The sequence below is a fragment of the Scyliorhinus torazame genome, chromosome 1, assembly GCF_047496885.1.
Source record: "Scyliorhinus torazame isolate Kashiwa2021f chromosome 1, sScyTor2.1, whole genome shotgun sequence".
In the NCBI taxonomy this organism is placed as follows: domain Eukaryota; kingdom Metazoa; phylum Chordata; class Chondrichthyes; order Carcharhiniformes; family Scyliorhinidae; genus Scyliorhinus; species Scyliorhinus torazame.
In genome coordinates, this window is record NC_092707.1 from 229,653,865 (window position 1) to 229,672,038 (window position 18,174).

The window sequence follows — 18,174 nt, forward strand, 5'->3', positions numbered from 1 at the left end:
GTAGCAGGGGGTTGGTGAATCGTCCAGTCGATCGCGACAACCACTGCTGCAATTAAATGGGGTTTTAAATAAAATACTATCAGATACCTGCAAGTTACTGAGGGGTCACTTCAAACACAGGATCGGAGTTTTCATACATTTACTATTGTAGTGGGTAGAGCAACACAGACCACACACAAAACACTGAAACGGGCCTGGGGAAGGCGAACCTATGGGCTGTGCCTACTGGCCGGGAATCGATAGTGAGGTACAGAAACAGCCAGTCTGCTTGTGCACTGCGAGTTTGTCTCTATTAAACGGAAAGAAAATACATGGCAGTGAAGACAGGCTGAAGGCTGAATAGCACAGATCAGGGAGCTGCAATCCAAAAATGGTGGGATGTTAAGGCACAATGGACGCACTTGATAAGGAGGAGGAGACATGGAACTCTTTTGAGGAAAGGTTCCAATTGTTCCTTAAAGCCAATCAGACACCAGCAGATCTGCAGACTGCCACCTTTCTCAGCTCAGTTGGGAGGAAAACATTCCTGTTACTACAGAATTTAATACACCCAGCTAAAGCTAGAGACAATCATATGATGAGTTAATGACTGCTTGCAAGAACATTCCTCTACCCATCCCTATTAATAGCTGAAAGATTCCACTTTCACTGTTGTGCACGGAAGGAAGGTAAAAACATGCCACAATTTATTACATCACTAGGAAAGCTTGCAAATTACTGTGAATTTGGTCAGACTTTGGATGATACACTTGGTGATCGATTAGTTTGTGGCCTCAGGAATGAAGCCAGTCAAAGGAAATTGTTGACTGAAGGTGCATTAACACTAAACTCTGCTATAAAAATCACAATGTCTATGGGACTTGCTGTGGAGAGAAGCTTCGCTGATTAGAGTTCGAGCTAAAGTCCATAAGGTGGAGTCTGTGAGAAGCAGGTCCACCAGGAACCTACCATGTCATCGCTGCAACCAAGTGGTTCATGCGTTCGGAGATTGTTGGAGCAGGGAAAATGCCAAAATTGTGGTAATGTTGGTCTCATTGCCAAGGTATGTTGCTCACGCCAACCTTCATCAGCACATACAAAGTGTCCCAAGAAAAATACTGCAAAGTCTACAGAACAAGTTTACCAGTTAAGTACCAAAGTGTCAAGTCAGCTGAAGAAATGTAAGCTCAGCGTTCTAGCCAGTATCAGGAGAGCAGCAATGATTTTGGGTCTATCCAAAATTAAATGGGAACACTATTAGGATACAGGCGCTACAGTATTACTTATTCCTGAATCGATATACCATCAGAAACTGAATTATCTGTTTTGCAACCATCTGATGTGGTCTTGAGGATATTTACCGAGGAGGTTGTGCCACTGAAGGGCTTCATCCAGGTGACTGTGGACGTTAACAAGAAGAAAGTGGAGTTATCTCTCATATTGTTCATGGAAATTTTCCACCATTATTTGGGAGGTCTTGGTTAAGGACGATTAAGCTAAACTGGGCAAACATGAACCAACTCGCTGGGGATGGAGGTGCACCCCGATGTTTGTGGTGGGGGGAAGTAGGAGGAATGAGTGCCCCGATGCTTGTGGGGGGGGGGGGGGGTGGTGGGGGGGGAGGAGTGCTCCACGATGTCTGCGGAGGTGAACATGAGTGCGTCGCTGTTTACGGGGGGATTGCACTGATGCTTGGGTGGGGGTGAGGGGGATTATATTCAGCACGTATCAGTGCACCCTTTAAGATATCCAGCTCTATCAGGCCCCACCCCACCAGAGTGATGGCTCAAACCTGGCCCTCTGATTCTCTGTGCATTGAATGCCAAAAAACCTGGAGTGAAATTCCAGCTGTGCATCTGGAGAGACACAAGCCTGGTTTTCAGTCTGAATCTGACAATCAGTCCAATTTGGAGAAAATTCCACCCGATAACTTTGGTATACCCGACAGAGAGAGTTGGCTGAGACGTTTACCTGTGTAAAGAAAAGTGTTGGTATGTCCTCCCACGACAACATCGACCCCTCTCACTTTCTTTGCAATTTCTTTGTCCGTCTCGAATCCTGCATGACCCAGGGCGATAATCTTGTTAACCCCCAGAACTGTGAGCTTGTCAACTTCCCGTTGCACGGCTTCAACTTCATCCTCGAAGATTAGATGGGGCCCTGGAATATATTTTTAAAAGTTGGTGTCCATTTCAAAGCTCCACAACACAGTGAACCTCAGCTTCAATCAGTACCTACCTGGACTTGAAAGTATTGGGGTTTCTTTGGTGGTGTATCCAACCACACCAATCTTCTGCCCATTGACAGTCAGGATCTTAAAAGGATGGTAGTAGCCGGAGATCTGTGGTGATAACTGTTGATCTGCTTTGATATTCGCACTCAGCACTGGGAAAGAAACTTTCTGAAGAAAGGGGCCCAAGAGGCCGTCCACCCCATTGTCAAATTCATGATTCCCCAGAGCCTGAAGAACACAACAACAGTCAAGTCACAAAGTTAAAACAAGAGCAAAAACATTCAGGGCAGCAAAACTCTTCAGTCTGTGGAACTGAATTCAGTCTGATTCTAACTTCCTGTATGACTACAGTGCTCAATCTGTTTGTGTTAGACAGTTAGTGAAAATGGAGATGGAGGGCCGCATCTGGTTAAATTGTATGTTCATTTTACAGTTAGTCATGAACAGAGCAAACTGCAAGGGAAATAAGATAGCTTGTATTTGGGGACACCGCAAGTTCTGGCCAGAATGATATAGGCTTTCAGCAATGGGGAGAAGGCAGACAGGAGAAGGAAATCTGGTTAAGGCCAGAAATCAGCTTCCTGATGCAGGTTGAACTTCAGCAATTATGCTTCTGGTGCTTTTTTGGTGGATCGAGCTGACTGATGAACAATGTTGGGAAGTCCTTTTTTTATATTTTTGCATGTTATGCTTGATGATTAAAAGGCCACCTATGAGGATTAAGTTCCTGCCAGGGCAAAGTTAGAACGTTCATATTCATAACTGCGCACAAGTGGTGAGCACCTGGAAAGATTGACTTCTTCCGCCATTAATGGTGAGTTGCCGTTGTATTGTCCAGCATTTTATTTATTTATTTATTTATTTGTGGCTCGCTGACTAGACCAGTCTTGATTGCCCATCCCTAACTTCCCTTGGACACGCGCTAGTGAGCTACTTTCTTGAATCACTACAATCTCTGTGGTGAAGGTACACCCACTGTGCTTTTAGGGAGGGGGTTCCAGGATGTTGCCCCAGCAACTGTGAAGGAACAGCGATATATTTCCAAGCCAGGAAGGTGAGTGACTTGGAGGGGAACCTCCAGGTGGTGGGGTTCCCTTGCATTTGCGGCTCTTCTCCTTCTAAATGGTAGCAGTCATCAGTTTTGAAGGTGGTGCATTTGGAGCCTTGGTGAGTTCTTGTAGTGCACCTTGTCGAAGGTACACACACACACACACAGCTGCTACTGTGCTTCAATGGCAGTGGGAGTGAATGTTTGTGGATGGGGTGCTTATCAAGCGGGCTGCTTTGTCCTGGATGGTGTTGAGCTTCTTGGGTGTTGTTGGAGCTGTACTCATCCAGGCAAGTGGAGAGTATCCCATTACACTCCTGACTTGTGCCTTGTAGATGGTGGACAGGCTTTGGGGGTCAGGAGATGCGTTACCCGCCATAGGATTCCTAGCCTTTGACCTGCTCTGGTAGCCACAGTATTAATGTGGCTAGTCCAGTTCAGTTTCTGATGGTAACAGCCAGGATGTTGATTGTGGTGATTCAGTGCTGGTAATGCCATTGAATGTCAAGGGGGCGATGGTTAGATCCTCTCTTGTCGTAGATGGTCATTGCCTGGCACTTGTGTGGCACAAAAGTAACTTGCCACTTGTCAGTCCAAGCCTGGATATTGTCCAGGTCTTGCTGCATTTGGACATGGACTGCTTCATTAGCTGAGAAGTCGTGAATGGTTCTGAACATTGCCTTCTGCAAACATTCCCACTTCTGACCTGAGATGGAAGTGAGGTCATTGATGAAGCAGCTGAAGATGGTTGGGCCTAGGACACTACCCTGAGGAACTCCTGCAGTGATGTCCTGGAGCTGAGATGATTGACTGCCAACCACCACAACCATCTGCCTTTGTGCCAAGTATGATTCCAACCAGCAGAGAGTTTTCTCCCTGATTCCCATTGACTCCAGTTTAGGTAGGGTTCCTTGATGTCATACTCGGTCAAATGTTACCTTAATGTTGAGGGGAGTCACTCTCAAAGAACAAAGAACAAAGAAATGTACAGCACAGGAATAGGCCCTTCGGCCCTCCAAGCCCGTGCCGCCTATGCTGCCCGACTAAACTACAATCTTCTACACTTCCTGGGTCCGTATCCCTCTATTCCCATCCTATTCATGTATTTGTCACAATGCCCCTGAAATGTCACTATCGTCCCTGCTTCCACCACCTCCTCCGGTAGCGAGTTCCAGGCACCCACTACCCTCTGCGTAAAAAACTTGCCTCGTACATCTACTCTAAACCTTGCCCCTCTCACCTTAAACCTACGCCCCCTAGTAATTGACCCCTCTACCCCGGGGAAAAGCCTCTGACTATCCACTCTGTCTATGCCCCTCATAATTTTGTAGACCTCTATCAGGTCACCCCTCAACCTCCTTCGTTCCAGTGAGAACAAACCGAGTTTATTCAACCGCTCCTCATAGCTAATGCCCTCCATACCAGGCAACATTCTGGTAAATCTCTTCTGCACCCTCTCTAAAGCCTCCATATCCTTCAGGCAGTGTGGCGACCAGAATTGAACACGATACTCCAAGTGTGGCCTAACTAAGGTTCTATACAGCTGCAACATGACTTGCCAATTCTTATACTCAATGCCCCGGCCAATGAAGGCAAGCATGCCGTGCACCTTCTTGACTACCTTCTCGACCTGTGTTGCCCCTTTCAGTGACCTGTGGACCTGTACTCCTAGATCTCTTTGACTTTCAATACTCTTGAGGGTTCTACCATTCACTGTATATTCCCTACCTGCATTAGACCTTCCAAATGCATTACCTCACATTTGTCCGGATTAAACTCCATCTGCCATCTCTCCGCCCATGTCTCCAAACAATCTAAATCCTGCTGTATCCTCTGACAGTCCTCATCGCTATCCGCAATTCCACCAACCTTTGTGTCGTCTGCAAACTTACTAATCAGACCAGTTACATTTTCCTCCAAATCATTTATATATACTACAAACAGCAAAGATCCCAGCACTGATCCCTGTGGAACACCACTGGTCACAGCCCACGAATTAGAAAAGCATCCTTCCATTGCTACTCTCTGCCTTCTATGACCTAGCCAGTTCTGTATCCACCTTGCCAGCTCACCCCTGATCCCGTGTGACTTCACCTTTTGTACTAGTCTACCATGAGGGACCTTGTCAAAGGCCTTACTGAAGTCTATATAGACAACATCCACTGCCCTACCTGCATCAATCATCTTAGTGACCTCCTCGAAAAACTCTATCAAGTTAGTGAGACACGACCTCCCCTTCACAAAACCATGCTGCCTCTCACTAATACGTCCATTTGCTTCCAAATGGGAGTAGATCCTGTCTCGGAGAATTCTCTCCAGTAATTTCCCTACCACTGAGGTAAGGCTCACCGGCCTGTAGTTCCCTGGATTATCCTTGCTACCCTTCTTAAACAGAGGAGCAACATTGGCTATTCTCCAGTCCTCCGGGACATCCCCTGAAGACAGTGAGGATCCAAAGATTTCTGTCAAGGCCTCAGCAATTTCCTCTCCAGCCTCTTTCAGTAATCTGGGGTAGATCCCATCAGGCCCTGGGGACTTATCTACCTTAATATTTTTTAAGACACCCAACACCTCGTCTTTTTGGATCTCAATGTGACCCAGTCTATTTACACCCCTTCTCCAGACTCAACATCTACCAATTTCTTCTCTTTGGTGAATACTGATGCAAAGTATTCATTTAGTACCTCGCCCATTTCCTCTGGCTCCACACATAGATTCCCTTGCCTATCCTTCAGTGGGCCAACCCTTTCCCTGGCTACCCTCTTGCTTTTTATGTACGTGTAAAAAGTCTTGGGATTTTCCTTAACCCTATTTGCCAATGACTTTTCGTGACCCCTTCTAGCCCTCCTGACTCCTTGCTTAAGTTCCTTCCTACTTTCCTTATATTCCACGCAGGCTTCGTCTGATCCCAGCCTTTTTGCCCTGACAAATGCCTCCTTTTTCTTTTTGACGAGGCCTACAATATCTCTCGTTATCCAAGGTTCCCGAAAATTGCCGTATTTATCCTTCTTCCTCACAGGAACATGCCGGTCCTGAATTCCTTTCAACTGACACTTGAAAGCCTCCCACATGTCAGATGTTGATTTACCCTCAAACATCCGCCCCCAATCTAGGTTCTTCAGTTCCCGCCTAATATTGTTATAATTAGCCTTCCCCCAATTTAGCACATTCATCCTAGGACCACTCTTATCCTTGTCCACCAGTACTTTAAAACTTACTGAATTATGGTCACTGTTACCGAAATGCTCCCCTACTGAAACATCTACCACCTGGCCGGGCTCATTCCCCAATACCAGGTCCAGTACCGCCCCTTCCCTAGTTGGACTGTCTACATATTGCTTTAAGAAGCCCTCCTGGATGCTCCTTACAAACTCCACCCCGTCTAACCCCCTGGCACTAAGTGAGTCCCAGTCAATATTGGGGACGTTGAAGTCTCCCATCACCACAACCCTGTTGTTTTTACTCTTTTCCGAAATCTGTCTACCTATCTGCTCCTCTATCTCCTGCTGGCTATTGGGAGGCCTGTAGTAAACCCCCAACATTGTGACTGCACCCTTCTTATTCCTGATCTCTACCCATATAGCCTCACTGCCTTCTGAGGTGTCCTCCCGCAGTACCGCTGTGATATTCTCCCTAACCAGTAGCGCAACTCCGCCTCCCCTTTTACATCCCCCTCTATCCCGCCTGAAACATCTAAATCCTGGAACGTTTAGCTGCCAATCCTGCCCTTCCCTCAACCAGGTCTCTGTAATGGCAACAACATCATAGTTCCAAGTACTAATCCAAGCTCTAAGTTCATCTGCCTTACCCGTAATACTTCTTGCATTAAAACATATGCACTTCAGGCCACCAGACCCGCTGTGTTCAGCAACTTCTCCCTGTCTGCTCTGCCTCAGAGCCCCACTGTCCCTATTCCCTAGTTCTCCCTCAATGCTCTCACCTTCTGACCTATTGCTCCCGTGCCCACCCCCCTGCCATACTAGTTTAAACCCCCCCGTGTGACACTAGCAAACCTCACGGCTCGGATATTTATGCCTCTCCGGTTTAGATGCAACCAGTCCTTCTTATATAGGTCACACCTGCCCCGGAAGAGCTCCCAGTGGTCCAGATAACGGAAACCCTCCCTCCTACACCAGCTGTTTAGCCACGTGTTTAGCTGCTCTTTCTTCCTATTTCTAGCCTGACTGGCACGTGGCACAGGGAGTAATCCCGAGATTACAACCCTAGAGGTCCTGTCTTTTAACTTTCTGCCTAGCTCCCTGAACTCCTGCTGCAGGACCTCATGCCCCTTCCTGCCTATGTCATTCGTACCAATATGTACAATGACCTCTGCCTGTTTGCCCTCCCCCTTCAGGATCCCCTCTACCCGTTCGGAGACATCCTGGACCCTGGCACCAGGGAGGCAACATACCATCCTGGAGTCTCTTTCACGTCCACAGAAGCGCCTATCTGTTCCCCTGACTATAGAGTCCCCTATTACTATTGGTCTTCTGCGCTTTGACCCTCCCTTCTGAACATCAGAGCCAGCCGTGGTGCCACTGCTCTGGCTGCTGCTGTTTTCCCCTGATAGGCTATCCCCCCCGACAGTATCCAAAGGGGTATACCTGTTCGAGAGGGGGACAACCACAGGGGATTCCTGCACTGACTGCCTACCCTTTCTGGTGGTCACCCATTTCTCTGCCTGCACCTTGGGTGTGACCACATTTATATAACTGCGATCTATGACACTTTCCGCCACCTGCATGCTCCTAAGTGCATCCAATTGCTGCTCCAACCGAACCATGCGGTCTGTGAGGAGCTCCAGTTGGGTGCACTTTCTGCAGATGAAGCCATCCGGGATGCTGGAAGCCTCCCGGACCTGCCACATCTCACAGTCAGAGCACTGCACCTCTCTAACTGACATTGCGTCAATTAATTAAAATTAAAATTTTTTTTTAAAAATTTATATATTTTTAAAATTTTTTCAAAGTTACTGTTTCCTAGCACTAGATTTCTAATATAAATGCGAAAGCTAAATATAGTACTCTCCGATCTCTGGCTTAGATATCCCTCTAAATTATAATTAAGTAATTATGTTTAATTAGTTACCAATGCTTAATTTTTTTAATTTAGTGTAGATTCCCAACCAGCCACTCAGGTCACAGCTTTTCTGTGATGTCACTTCAGTTTCCCCCCGACACACACAATTTGAAAAAGGTATAAAAGTAAAAATGAGTAAAAATCACTTACCTACCTTCTTACCTTCTGAGTGTCTTAGATGTTCTCAGGTTCTCTCCGTGACAGAGACTGCTCCTCCTCCTCCGAACGGCTCCCGAAACTAGGCCGCGATCTTTTAAAATCTCCGCTCTGACTCGCAGCTCCTGCACTTTTTAAATCTCCCACGCTTTTTAAATCTCCCGGCTCTCTCTCCTCCCGCGCTTTTTTCAATTTCCCAGCTCACTCACCTCTCGCGCTGTTTTCACTGTCCCGGCTCTCTCTCCTGCCGCGCTTTTTTCAATGTCCCGGCTCTCTCTCCTCCCGCGCTGTTTTCACTGTCCCGGCTCACTCACCTCTCGCGCTTCACTGTCCTGGCTCACTCACCTCCCGCGCTGTTTTCACTGTCCCGGCTCACTCACCTCTCGCGCTGTTTTCACTGTCCCGGCTCTCTCTCCTCCCGCGCTTTTTTCACTGTCCCGGCTCTCTCTCCTCCCGCGCTTTTTTCAATTTCCCGGCTCACTCACCTCTCGCACTGTTTTCACTGTCCCGGCTCACTCACCTCTCGCGCTGTTTTCACTGTCCCGGCTCACTCAAGCTCCCGCGCTGTTTTCACTGTCCCGGCTCACTCAGCTCCCGCGCTGTGTTCACTGTCCCGGCTCACTCAAGCTCCCGCGCTGTTTTCACTGTCCCGGCTCTCTCTCCTCCCGCGCTGTTTTCACTGTCCCGGCTCACTCAGCTCCCGCGCTGTGTTCACTGTCCCGGCTCTCTCTCCTCCCGCGCTATTTTCACTGTCCCGGCTCACTCAGCTCCCGCGCTGTGTTCACTGTCCCGGCTCTCTCTCCTCCCGCGCTATTTTCACTGTCCAGGCTCACTCACCTCCCGCGCTGTTTTCACTGTCCCGGCTCACTCACCTCCCGCGCTGTTTTCACTGTCCCGGCTCACTCAGCTCCCGCGCTGTTTTCACTGTCCCGGCTCACTCAGCTCTCACCTCACCTCTGGCATTCAGCTCTTTTGTCCATGTTTGAACCAAGGCTGTAATGAGGTCAGGAGTTGAATGACCCTGACGGAACCCAAACTGAGCATCCAGGAGCAGGTAATTGCTGATTTAGTGCCACTTCTTCGTAGTGTTGACTCCTTCCATCTTTGTTGATGATGGCGAGTAGACAGATAAAGCAGTAATTGGTCCGGTTGCATTTGTCCTGTTTCTTGTGTACAGGAAACCCCTAGGAAATTTTCCACATTGTTGGGTAGATGCGAGTGTTGTAGCTGTACTGGAACAGCTTGGCTCGGGGTGTGGAAAGTTCTGGAGCACAAGTCTTCAGTGCTATTGCAGGAATATTGTCAGGGCCCTTAGTCCTTGCAGTATCCAGTGCCTTCAGCCATTTCTTGATATTATGTGGAGTGAATCGTATTGGCTGAAGACTGATATCTATGGTGCTGGGGACCTCTGAAGGAGACCGAGATGGATCATTCACTCGGCACTTCTGGTTGATGATTGTTGCAAATGTCTTTTGCACAGATGTGCTGAGTTCCTCCATAATTGAGGATGAAGATGTTTGTGGAGCCTCCTCCTACAGTGAGTTGTTTAATTGTCCACCACCATTCATGGCTGGATGTGGCAGGACTGCAGATCTTAAATTTGTTGCGTTCATTGTGAAATTGTTTAATTCTGTTTATTACTGGCTGCTTCTGCTGTTTGGCATACAAGTAGTCCTGTGTTGTAGCTTCACTGGGTTGATATCTCATTTTTCGTTATGTCTGATGTTGCTCTTGGCATGCTCTCCTGCATTCTTCATTGAACCAGGGTTGGTCCCCTGGCTTGGTGGTAATGGTAGAGCGGGGGATATGTCGGACCATGAGGTTATAGATTATGGTTGAATACAATTCTGCTGCTGCTGATGGCCCACAGCGCCTTGATGGATGCCCAGTCTTGAGTTGCTAGATCAGTTTGAAGTCGATCCCATTTAGCACGGTGGTAGTGCCACACAGCACTATGGAGGTTATCCTCAATGTGAAGATGGATTTTGTCTCCACAAGGACTGTAGGTGGTCTCTTCTACCGATGCTATCATGGGCAGATGCATCTGCAGCAGGCAGTTTGGTGAGGATGAAGTCAAGAATGTTTTTCCCTCTTGTTAGTTCCCTCACCACCTCCAAGTCATTCACCATCCTGACTTGGAAATATATCTGTTGCTGGGGCAAAATCCTGGAACTCCCTCCCTAGCAGCACAGTGGGTGTACCTACACCTCAGGGACTGCAACAGTTCAAGAAGACAACTCACCACCACTGTATGATGGGCACGTAGGGATGAGCAATAAATGCTGGCCTAACTCACATCCCATAAATAATTTTTAAAAAGCTCCTGGCTGTGGCATACTTTCCCACCTATATCAAGGAAAAACAGACTAAGAAGGGTTTGATGCCTCCGGCCGATTAGAAATTCAGCTTGTGCCACCGTGGGTGCGGCATGCAAAGTGGTCCTATAGCAGAACAGAAACCTGGCCAGTCTTGTATACATTGACCACAAAGTCTGCTTTTTTAGTTCAAGTTTGAACATTTGTAAAACCCTTTCCTGCAGCTGGGTGATAGGGTGCCGGACGGATGTGCTGCACCCCATTAGCCTTCAGGAATTCTGAGAACTCTTCACTTGTGAATGATGTTCCATTGTTGGTAACCCACACCTCTGAGATACGGTATGCACTGAAGGACAAGCTCAATTTTTCAATGGTCGCCCTAGAGATGGTCGCCAACATCCTGTGGACTTCCAACCACTTAGAGTGGGCATGTATCAGGAGTAAGAACACCGAGCCTTGGAATGGGCTGGCAAAGCTGGCGTGTAACCGCACCCACGGTCGTCCCAGCCATTCCCCTGGGTGAAGAGGCGCGGCTGGTGGAAGCTTCTGGTGTTCCCGACATATACCGCACTGGGCTACTCTCTCTATCTCAGAGTCCAGACCAGACCACCAAACATAGCTACTTTCCAGCATTTTCATTCTGAACACCCCCAGTTGCCTGTTGTGCAGATCCCTGAGGATCAGGCCCTGGTCCTTGCCTGGGACAACGACTCGCATTCCCCACAAGAGGATGCCATCTCCCACACTAAATTCCGACATCTTCGTCAAGGATGCCCGCATCTCGCCTGGTAACCGCCTATGCTGATCCCCATATAGGACTATGTGCCGAATGTTCAAAAGGACTGGGTCGGTCTGTGTTCACTCATGGATTTGGGAGGCAGTAACAGGCAACAAATCCATAACGTTGAGCGTGGCCTCGTCCGTCCTGGGGAGAAGGAGGGTGTGTCGGCAAAGGCAGTTCGCTTAATACATCCACATTTGTGATCTGGGTGCCTGGACGATGCTCAAACCAATACTCGTAGATGGCCAGCAGGAGAGCCCAACGCTGGATCCTAGCGGAGGCGATGGGCGGAATTGCCTTGTCCTCTTTAAAAAGACCGAGCAGTGGCTTGTGGTCCGTAATGATCCTGAAAGTTGACCATACATATATTGACGGAATATTTTCACGGCAGAGACAACTGTCAAACCTTCTTTCTTGATTTGTGCAGAATTGCTCTCGGCCAAAGCCAGTGTCCGGGAGGTGAAAGCAGTCAGCCTCTCTCTGCCATCTTCCATGCGGTGTGATAAACAGCGCCAATGCTGTACTGCGACACGTCACACCACAATTAGTTGTTTGGCGGGATCCTAATGTGTAGTTTTAATCAATAGTTCTTTTACTTGTGTGAACGTTACTTCCTGTTGCTTTCTCCACATCCATTCCTGGTTCTTTTTTAAGAGGAGATGTAGGGGGGGCTAACATGGGCATGAGGCCAGGGATGAACTTGCTGCAATAGTTCACCAATTCCCCCCTGAAAAACACAGCTTCCTGGTGTATTCAGGGGTAGGAGCTTGCTGAATCGCCCGTGCCTTGTCTCTGACTGGTATCACCCCTCACGGTCCACTCGGTAACCCAGGCACTCCACGTCTCTTGCACTTTTCTCTCCACAGGCGAACGCCCATCTCCGAGAAATGATGGAGCACCTTGTGAAAATTACTTCAATGTTCCTGTTCAGTTGCCCCTGTGACCAACACGTCATCCAGATATACTGTCACTGGTGGCAATCTTCTCAGTATGCTTTCCATTACCCTCTGGAAAATGGCACAGGCCGATGACACTCCAAAGGGTAGACTGGTATACTCGTACAGACCTCTATGGGTGTTTATTGTGATGTATAAACGGGAGCAGGGTCCAATTCTTAGCTGCAAATACGCATGGCTCATATCGAGCTTGGTAACAGAGTGTCCACCAGCCAATTTTGCATATAGATCCTCGATGCGAGGCATTGGGTAACAATCCAATTGGGAGGCCCTGTTGACTGTTAACCTATAGTCCCCACACAATCTGACCATCTTGTCACGGAGCACCGGCGCTGCCCAATTGGCCTGATGATCCCTAGTCCTTTGAGTCAGCTAAGTTTGGCCTCAACTGTCACAAACAAAGCGCACGGGACCGGGTGAGCTCTGAAATATCTAAATTGTGCATCAGTGTCGAGCTAAATTTTTGGGATGGCCTCTTTTATTTTCCCCAGTCCAAGTTGGAAAACCTCAGGGTATTTTCCTTGTACTTTGTACAGCCCCCGGATCCCATTTGGAAAATTTGCTGCCATGCAGATGCAAGTGCTTTAGCCAATCGCGGCCTCGCAGGCTGAGGCCGTGCCCCTTGACTATGATCAATGGGAGAAGCACCGACTGTTGTCTGTAACCACCAGGGTCATAGTAGTTCACGGTATATGTTTCTAATCTTGCCTCAGTGTCCCCCAGATCCAAATGCTGCATCCCCAATTTTATCCTGTCAAAAGTCTGTTTTCCAACACTGGAAACTGCAGCTTCCGTGTCAAGCTCCATGTCTAATGGATGCCAATTAACCTGCACAGTTGCAACACAATTCAGCTGCATACACTCCTCCTCTGGTTTGTCCAGCTGGAAAATGTGAGCCCTTGGTTGGTGCCTGCCTTGGCTGGGGTGCCTGGATCTCTGACTGACTTGTGCCTTGCTCTCCCTTCGGCCCCTGCGACCACATGTCCCACAACATCCTGGCTCTCCCTCTATAGATTCTGGGGAGAAATCCCCTCATTGACCAACGGGCCTGGCCCCTACGGTACTCAGTCCAGGACAGGGTGTCAGTCCTGGTGGAGGGCCGCTTGTTAGGAGGGGGCACTTCCTCACTTGTTTACATCCATCCCCTGATCTCCTGCACTCCTCTCTCAGCACTTTCGTAGGAAGGTGAAATTTATGCGACCTGCTGAAGGTTTAGGGACAATTCAGCTAGCAACTTTCTTTGAGTAGCCATGGCTCATATCGAGCTTGGTAACAGAGTGTCCACCAGCCAATTTTGCACGTAGGTATGATGCAGACCAAACAGTCACGTAGCATTTCAGAAAGGGCAGTCCTGGATTCACAAGTTCCAGCTGTTTGTCGTAGCCTTGTAAAAAAACTGGGTTACGGACTCTCCAGGAGCCCTCTCTGCCAAATTAAAGCGGTATCTCTGCGCAATTACGGATGATTTAGGGTTGACGTGTTGCACCACTAGGGCTACAATTGCTCATAAATCTTAATGTCCGGAGCTGCAGGATATGTCAGGCTTTTTAATCACTCCATAAGTTTCCATTCCACAGACAGTCAGTCATATTTCTGTCTGTCGATCGTCATCTGTGATAGTGATTGCCCAGAAAAAGTAATGCATGCGTTCTGTGTCCAATCCTCTCAGCTTGTGTCAAACACGTCCAATCTTCCAAACAAAGGCGCATTCGTAAAAAAAAAATTCCAACCTTGATCCAGCAGAACAAAGGAGGTGGTTCACCCGACGATGTGGCAGCATCGACAGTAATCCCGTTGTATCCTAGTCGCCAGTTTTCTGGACCACAATGAGTCTGAGCCGAGTTAGTAAAAATAAACTTAGTTTATTGCAAAGCATATATATTTACAATATACATCAGATCCCAGCTGGGTCTCCTCTGTTGGTTCGATTCCTGGCCGAGTTTATACAAATCTTAACCATGAATGATCTAGGGCTCCCCGCCCCCTTAAGGGGGTAACTTCAGCAAGACTTACAGGGAGACTGATTGCTCCAACTCCATGGGTCTCTTGTAGGTTATAACATCGCCATCATCCCAGAGGACCAGAGGCTGCTCTCCCCTTTTGAGAGAGAGAGAGCTGACTGGTGGTGATTTAACCTGAGGGTCACCACACTTCAGGCGAGGGGCGAGGTTGAGAAGGCCCAGTTGATTAGCTCAGTTGGCTGGACGGCTGGTTTGTGATTCGGAACAACGCCAACAAACCTGCTCCATTCCTGGTTATTCATGAAGGTCCTATCTTCTCACCTTGCTCCTTGCCTGAGGTGCGGTGGCCCCACAAGTTAAATCACCACCAGTCAGCTCTCAAAGTGGAAAGCAGCCTGTTGTCCTCTGGGGCTGTGATGACATTTACACTTGATTTTTTTTTTAAGACTGCCACTGGTGGTATCATTAATCAAAATTTTGTACACCCATTTGTGGAGAATAGGATCGGTGGGGGCTTTTGGGGAAACTTGCTTCGAGAGGGATTGACTAACTGTTCGGTCCTGAGGTGTAGGTTTGGATTTGTCTCGCTTCTTGCTGGGCAATTTTCCAATTTGTCAGGTTGGCACCAGTAGTCGTATTGGAACAGCTTGCCTCGGGCTGCAGTTAGTTCCGGAACACAAGTCTTCGGCACTACAGTCAGGATGTTGTCTGCAGTGCTTTGATCTGACTCGTTGGATGTGGAGCCCTTACCTCTGATGGTAGCATGCTATTTCCATTGTTTCAGATTAATGGAGTCCTGTATCAGTCTGGCACCTCACTCGTAACTCAAGTTGTTACTGCCATGTTCTCCTAGAACCCTTCACTGAACCAGGATTGATGAGTGAGTGAGGGATATGTCGGCCCATGAGTTTACAGTCTGTCTGAATACAATTCTGCTGCTGCTGTTGTTCCATGGGGCCTCATGGGTTCAGTTTTGAGTTGTTAGATCTGTTCTGAGTCTATACAATTTAGCACAGTGGTAGTCCAGCACAACATGATCATAAGAACATAAGAACATAAGAACTAGGAGCAGGAGTAGGCCATCTGGCCCGTCGAGCCTGCTCCGCCATTCAATGAGATCATGGCTGATCTTTTGTGGACTCAGCTCCACTTTCTGGCCTGAACATCATAACCCTTAATCCCTTTATTCTTCAAAAAACTATCTATCTTTATCTTAAAAACATTTAATGAAGGAGCCTCAACTGCTTCACTGGGCAAGGAATTCCATAGATTCACAACCCTTTGGGTGAAAAAGTTCCTCCTAAACTCAGACGTGAAAAGATGTCCTGGGTGCAAAGACAGGAGTTTGAATACACAAGGACGGTTAAGCCATAAGACCATAAGACATAGGAGCAGAATTAGGCCACTCAGCCCATTGAGTCTGCTCTGCCATTCAATCATGACTGATATTTTTCTCAATCTCATTCTTCTGCCTTCTTCCTATAACCCCTGATCCCTTTATTAATCAAGAACCTATCTATCTCTATCTTAAAGACACTCAATAATTTGGCCTCCACACCCTTCTGCGGCAAAGAGTTCCACAGATTCACCACCCTCTGGCTGAAGAAATTTTTCCTCATCTTTGTTTTAAAAGATCGTCCCTTTAGTATGAGATGGTGTCCTCTGGTTCTAGTTTTTCCTACAAGTGGAAACATCCTCTCCACATCCACACTATCCAGGCCTCGCAGTATCCTGTAAGTTTCAATAATATCCCCCCTCATCCTTCTAAACTCCAATGAGTACAGACGCAGATTCCTCAACTGTTCCTCATACGACAAGCTATTCACTCCAGGGATCGTTCTTGTGAACCTTCTCTGGACTCTTTCCAAGGCCAGCACATCCTTCCTTAGATACGGGGCCCAAAACTGCTCACAATACTCCAAATAGGGTCTGACCAGAGCCTTATACAGCCTCAGAAGTACATCCCTGCTCTTGTTTTCTATCCCTCTCGACATGAATGCTAACATTGTATTTGCCTTCCTAACTGTCGACTGAACCTGCATGTTAACCTTAAGAGAATCTTGAACAAGGACTCCCAAGTCCCTCAGTGCTTCTGATTTCCTCAGCATTTCCCCATTTAGAATATAGTCCATGCCTCCATTCCTCCTTCCAAAGTGCATTACCTTAAACTTTTCCACATTGTATTCCATCTGCCACTTTTTTGCCCACTCTCCCAGCTTGTCCAAATCTTTCTGCAGCCCCCTTGCTCCCTCAATACTACCTGTCCCTCTACATATTTTGCATCATCTGCAAACTTCGCAATAGAGCCTTCAGTTCCTTCTTCCAGATCATTAATGTATATTGTGAAAAGTTGTGGTCCCAGCACCGACCCCTGAGGCACACCATGGGTTAGCAGCTGCCATCCTGAAAAAGAACCCTTTATCCCACTTTCTGCCTTCTGCCAGTCAGCCAATCCTCTATCCATGCCAGGATCTTACTCTTAACACCATTGTCTCTTAACTTATTTAATAGTCTCCTATGCGGCACCTTGTCAAAGGCCTTCTGGAAATCTAAATAAATCATGTCCACTGGTTCTCCTTTGTCTAATTTCCTTGTTACCTCCTCAAAGAACTCGAACAGATTTGTCAGACACGACCTCCCTTTGACAAAGCCGTGCTGACTCAGTCCTATTTTATCATGCACTTCGAAATACTCCGCAATCCCATCTTTAATAATGGACTAAAAAGTCTTACCAATGACCAAAGTCAGGCTAACCGGCCTATAATTTCCCATCTTCTGCCTCCCTCCCTTCTTAAGTAGCGATGTTACATTAGCCACTTTCCAGTCCTCTGGGACCCTCCCTGCCTCCAGTGATTCCTGAAAGATCATCACTAATGCCTCCACAATTTCCTCAGCTATCTCTTTTAAAACCCTGGGGTGTAGTCCATCCAGTCGAGGTGATTTATCCACCTCCAGACCTTTCAGTTTCCCCAGAACCTTCTCCTTAGTAATGGTCACTGCACTCACCTCTGCCCCCTGGTTCTCCTGGAGCTCTGGCATCCCACTGGTGTCTTCCACCGTGAAGACTGATGCAAAATAACTATTCAGTTCCTCTGCCATTTCTTTGATTCCTATTATTACTTCTCCAGCCTCATTTTCCAATGGTCCAATGTCTATTTTTGCCTCTCTCTTACCTTTTATATATTGAAAAAAACTCTTCCTATCTTCTTTTATATTCCAAGCTAGCTTACATATTTTCTCCTCCTTTTGCTTTTTTAGTTGTCGTCTGCTCACTTTTAATGGCTTCCCAATCCTCTGGCTTCCCACAAATCCTCGCCATTTTGTAAGCATTTTCTTTAACCTTTATGCTGTCCTTGACATCCCTTATCAGCCATTGATGCCTTGTCCTCCCCTTAGCATGTTTCCTCCTCCTTAGGATGAATTTATGTTGTGCCTCTCGAATAACCCTCCAAAACTCCTGCCATTCCACTGTCTTCCCTGCTAAGCTCCTTTTCCAGTCAACTCTGGCCAGCTCCTCCCTCATGTCTTTGTAGTTACGCTTATTTAATTGTAATACCATTACATCTGATTGCAGTTTCTCCCTCTCAAACTGCGGGGTAAATTCTATCATATTGTGGTCACTGCTCCCTAAGGGTTCCTTCACCTTAAGTTCCCTAATCATGCCTG

The 18,174-nt window shown here is 47.5% G+C and overlaps 1 protein-coding gene across 1 annotated transcript in view; it reads right to left on the reverse strand.

The window, feature by feature from the left end:
- Positions 1–18,174, reverse strand: part of LOC140419367 (5'-nucleotidase-like) — a 260,027-nt gene that overhangs the window by 200,789 nt on the left and 41,064 nt on the right. The window contains exons 2-3 of the mRNA XM_072503244.1: positions 2,218–2,440; positions 1,951–2,139 (exon numbers count right to left, since the gene is read on the reverse strand). Of these exons, the coding sequence (XP_072359345.1) occupies positions 1,951–2,139; positions 2,218–2,440 (412 nt within the window). The remainder of the gene's footprint in view (positions 1–1,950; positions 2,140–2,217; positions 2,441–18,174) is intronic.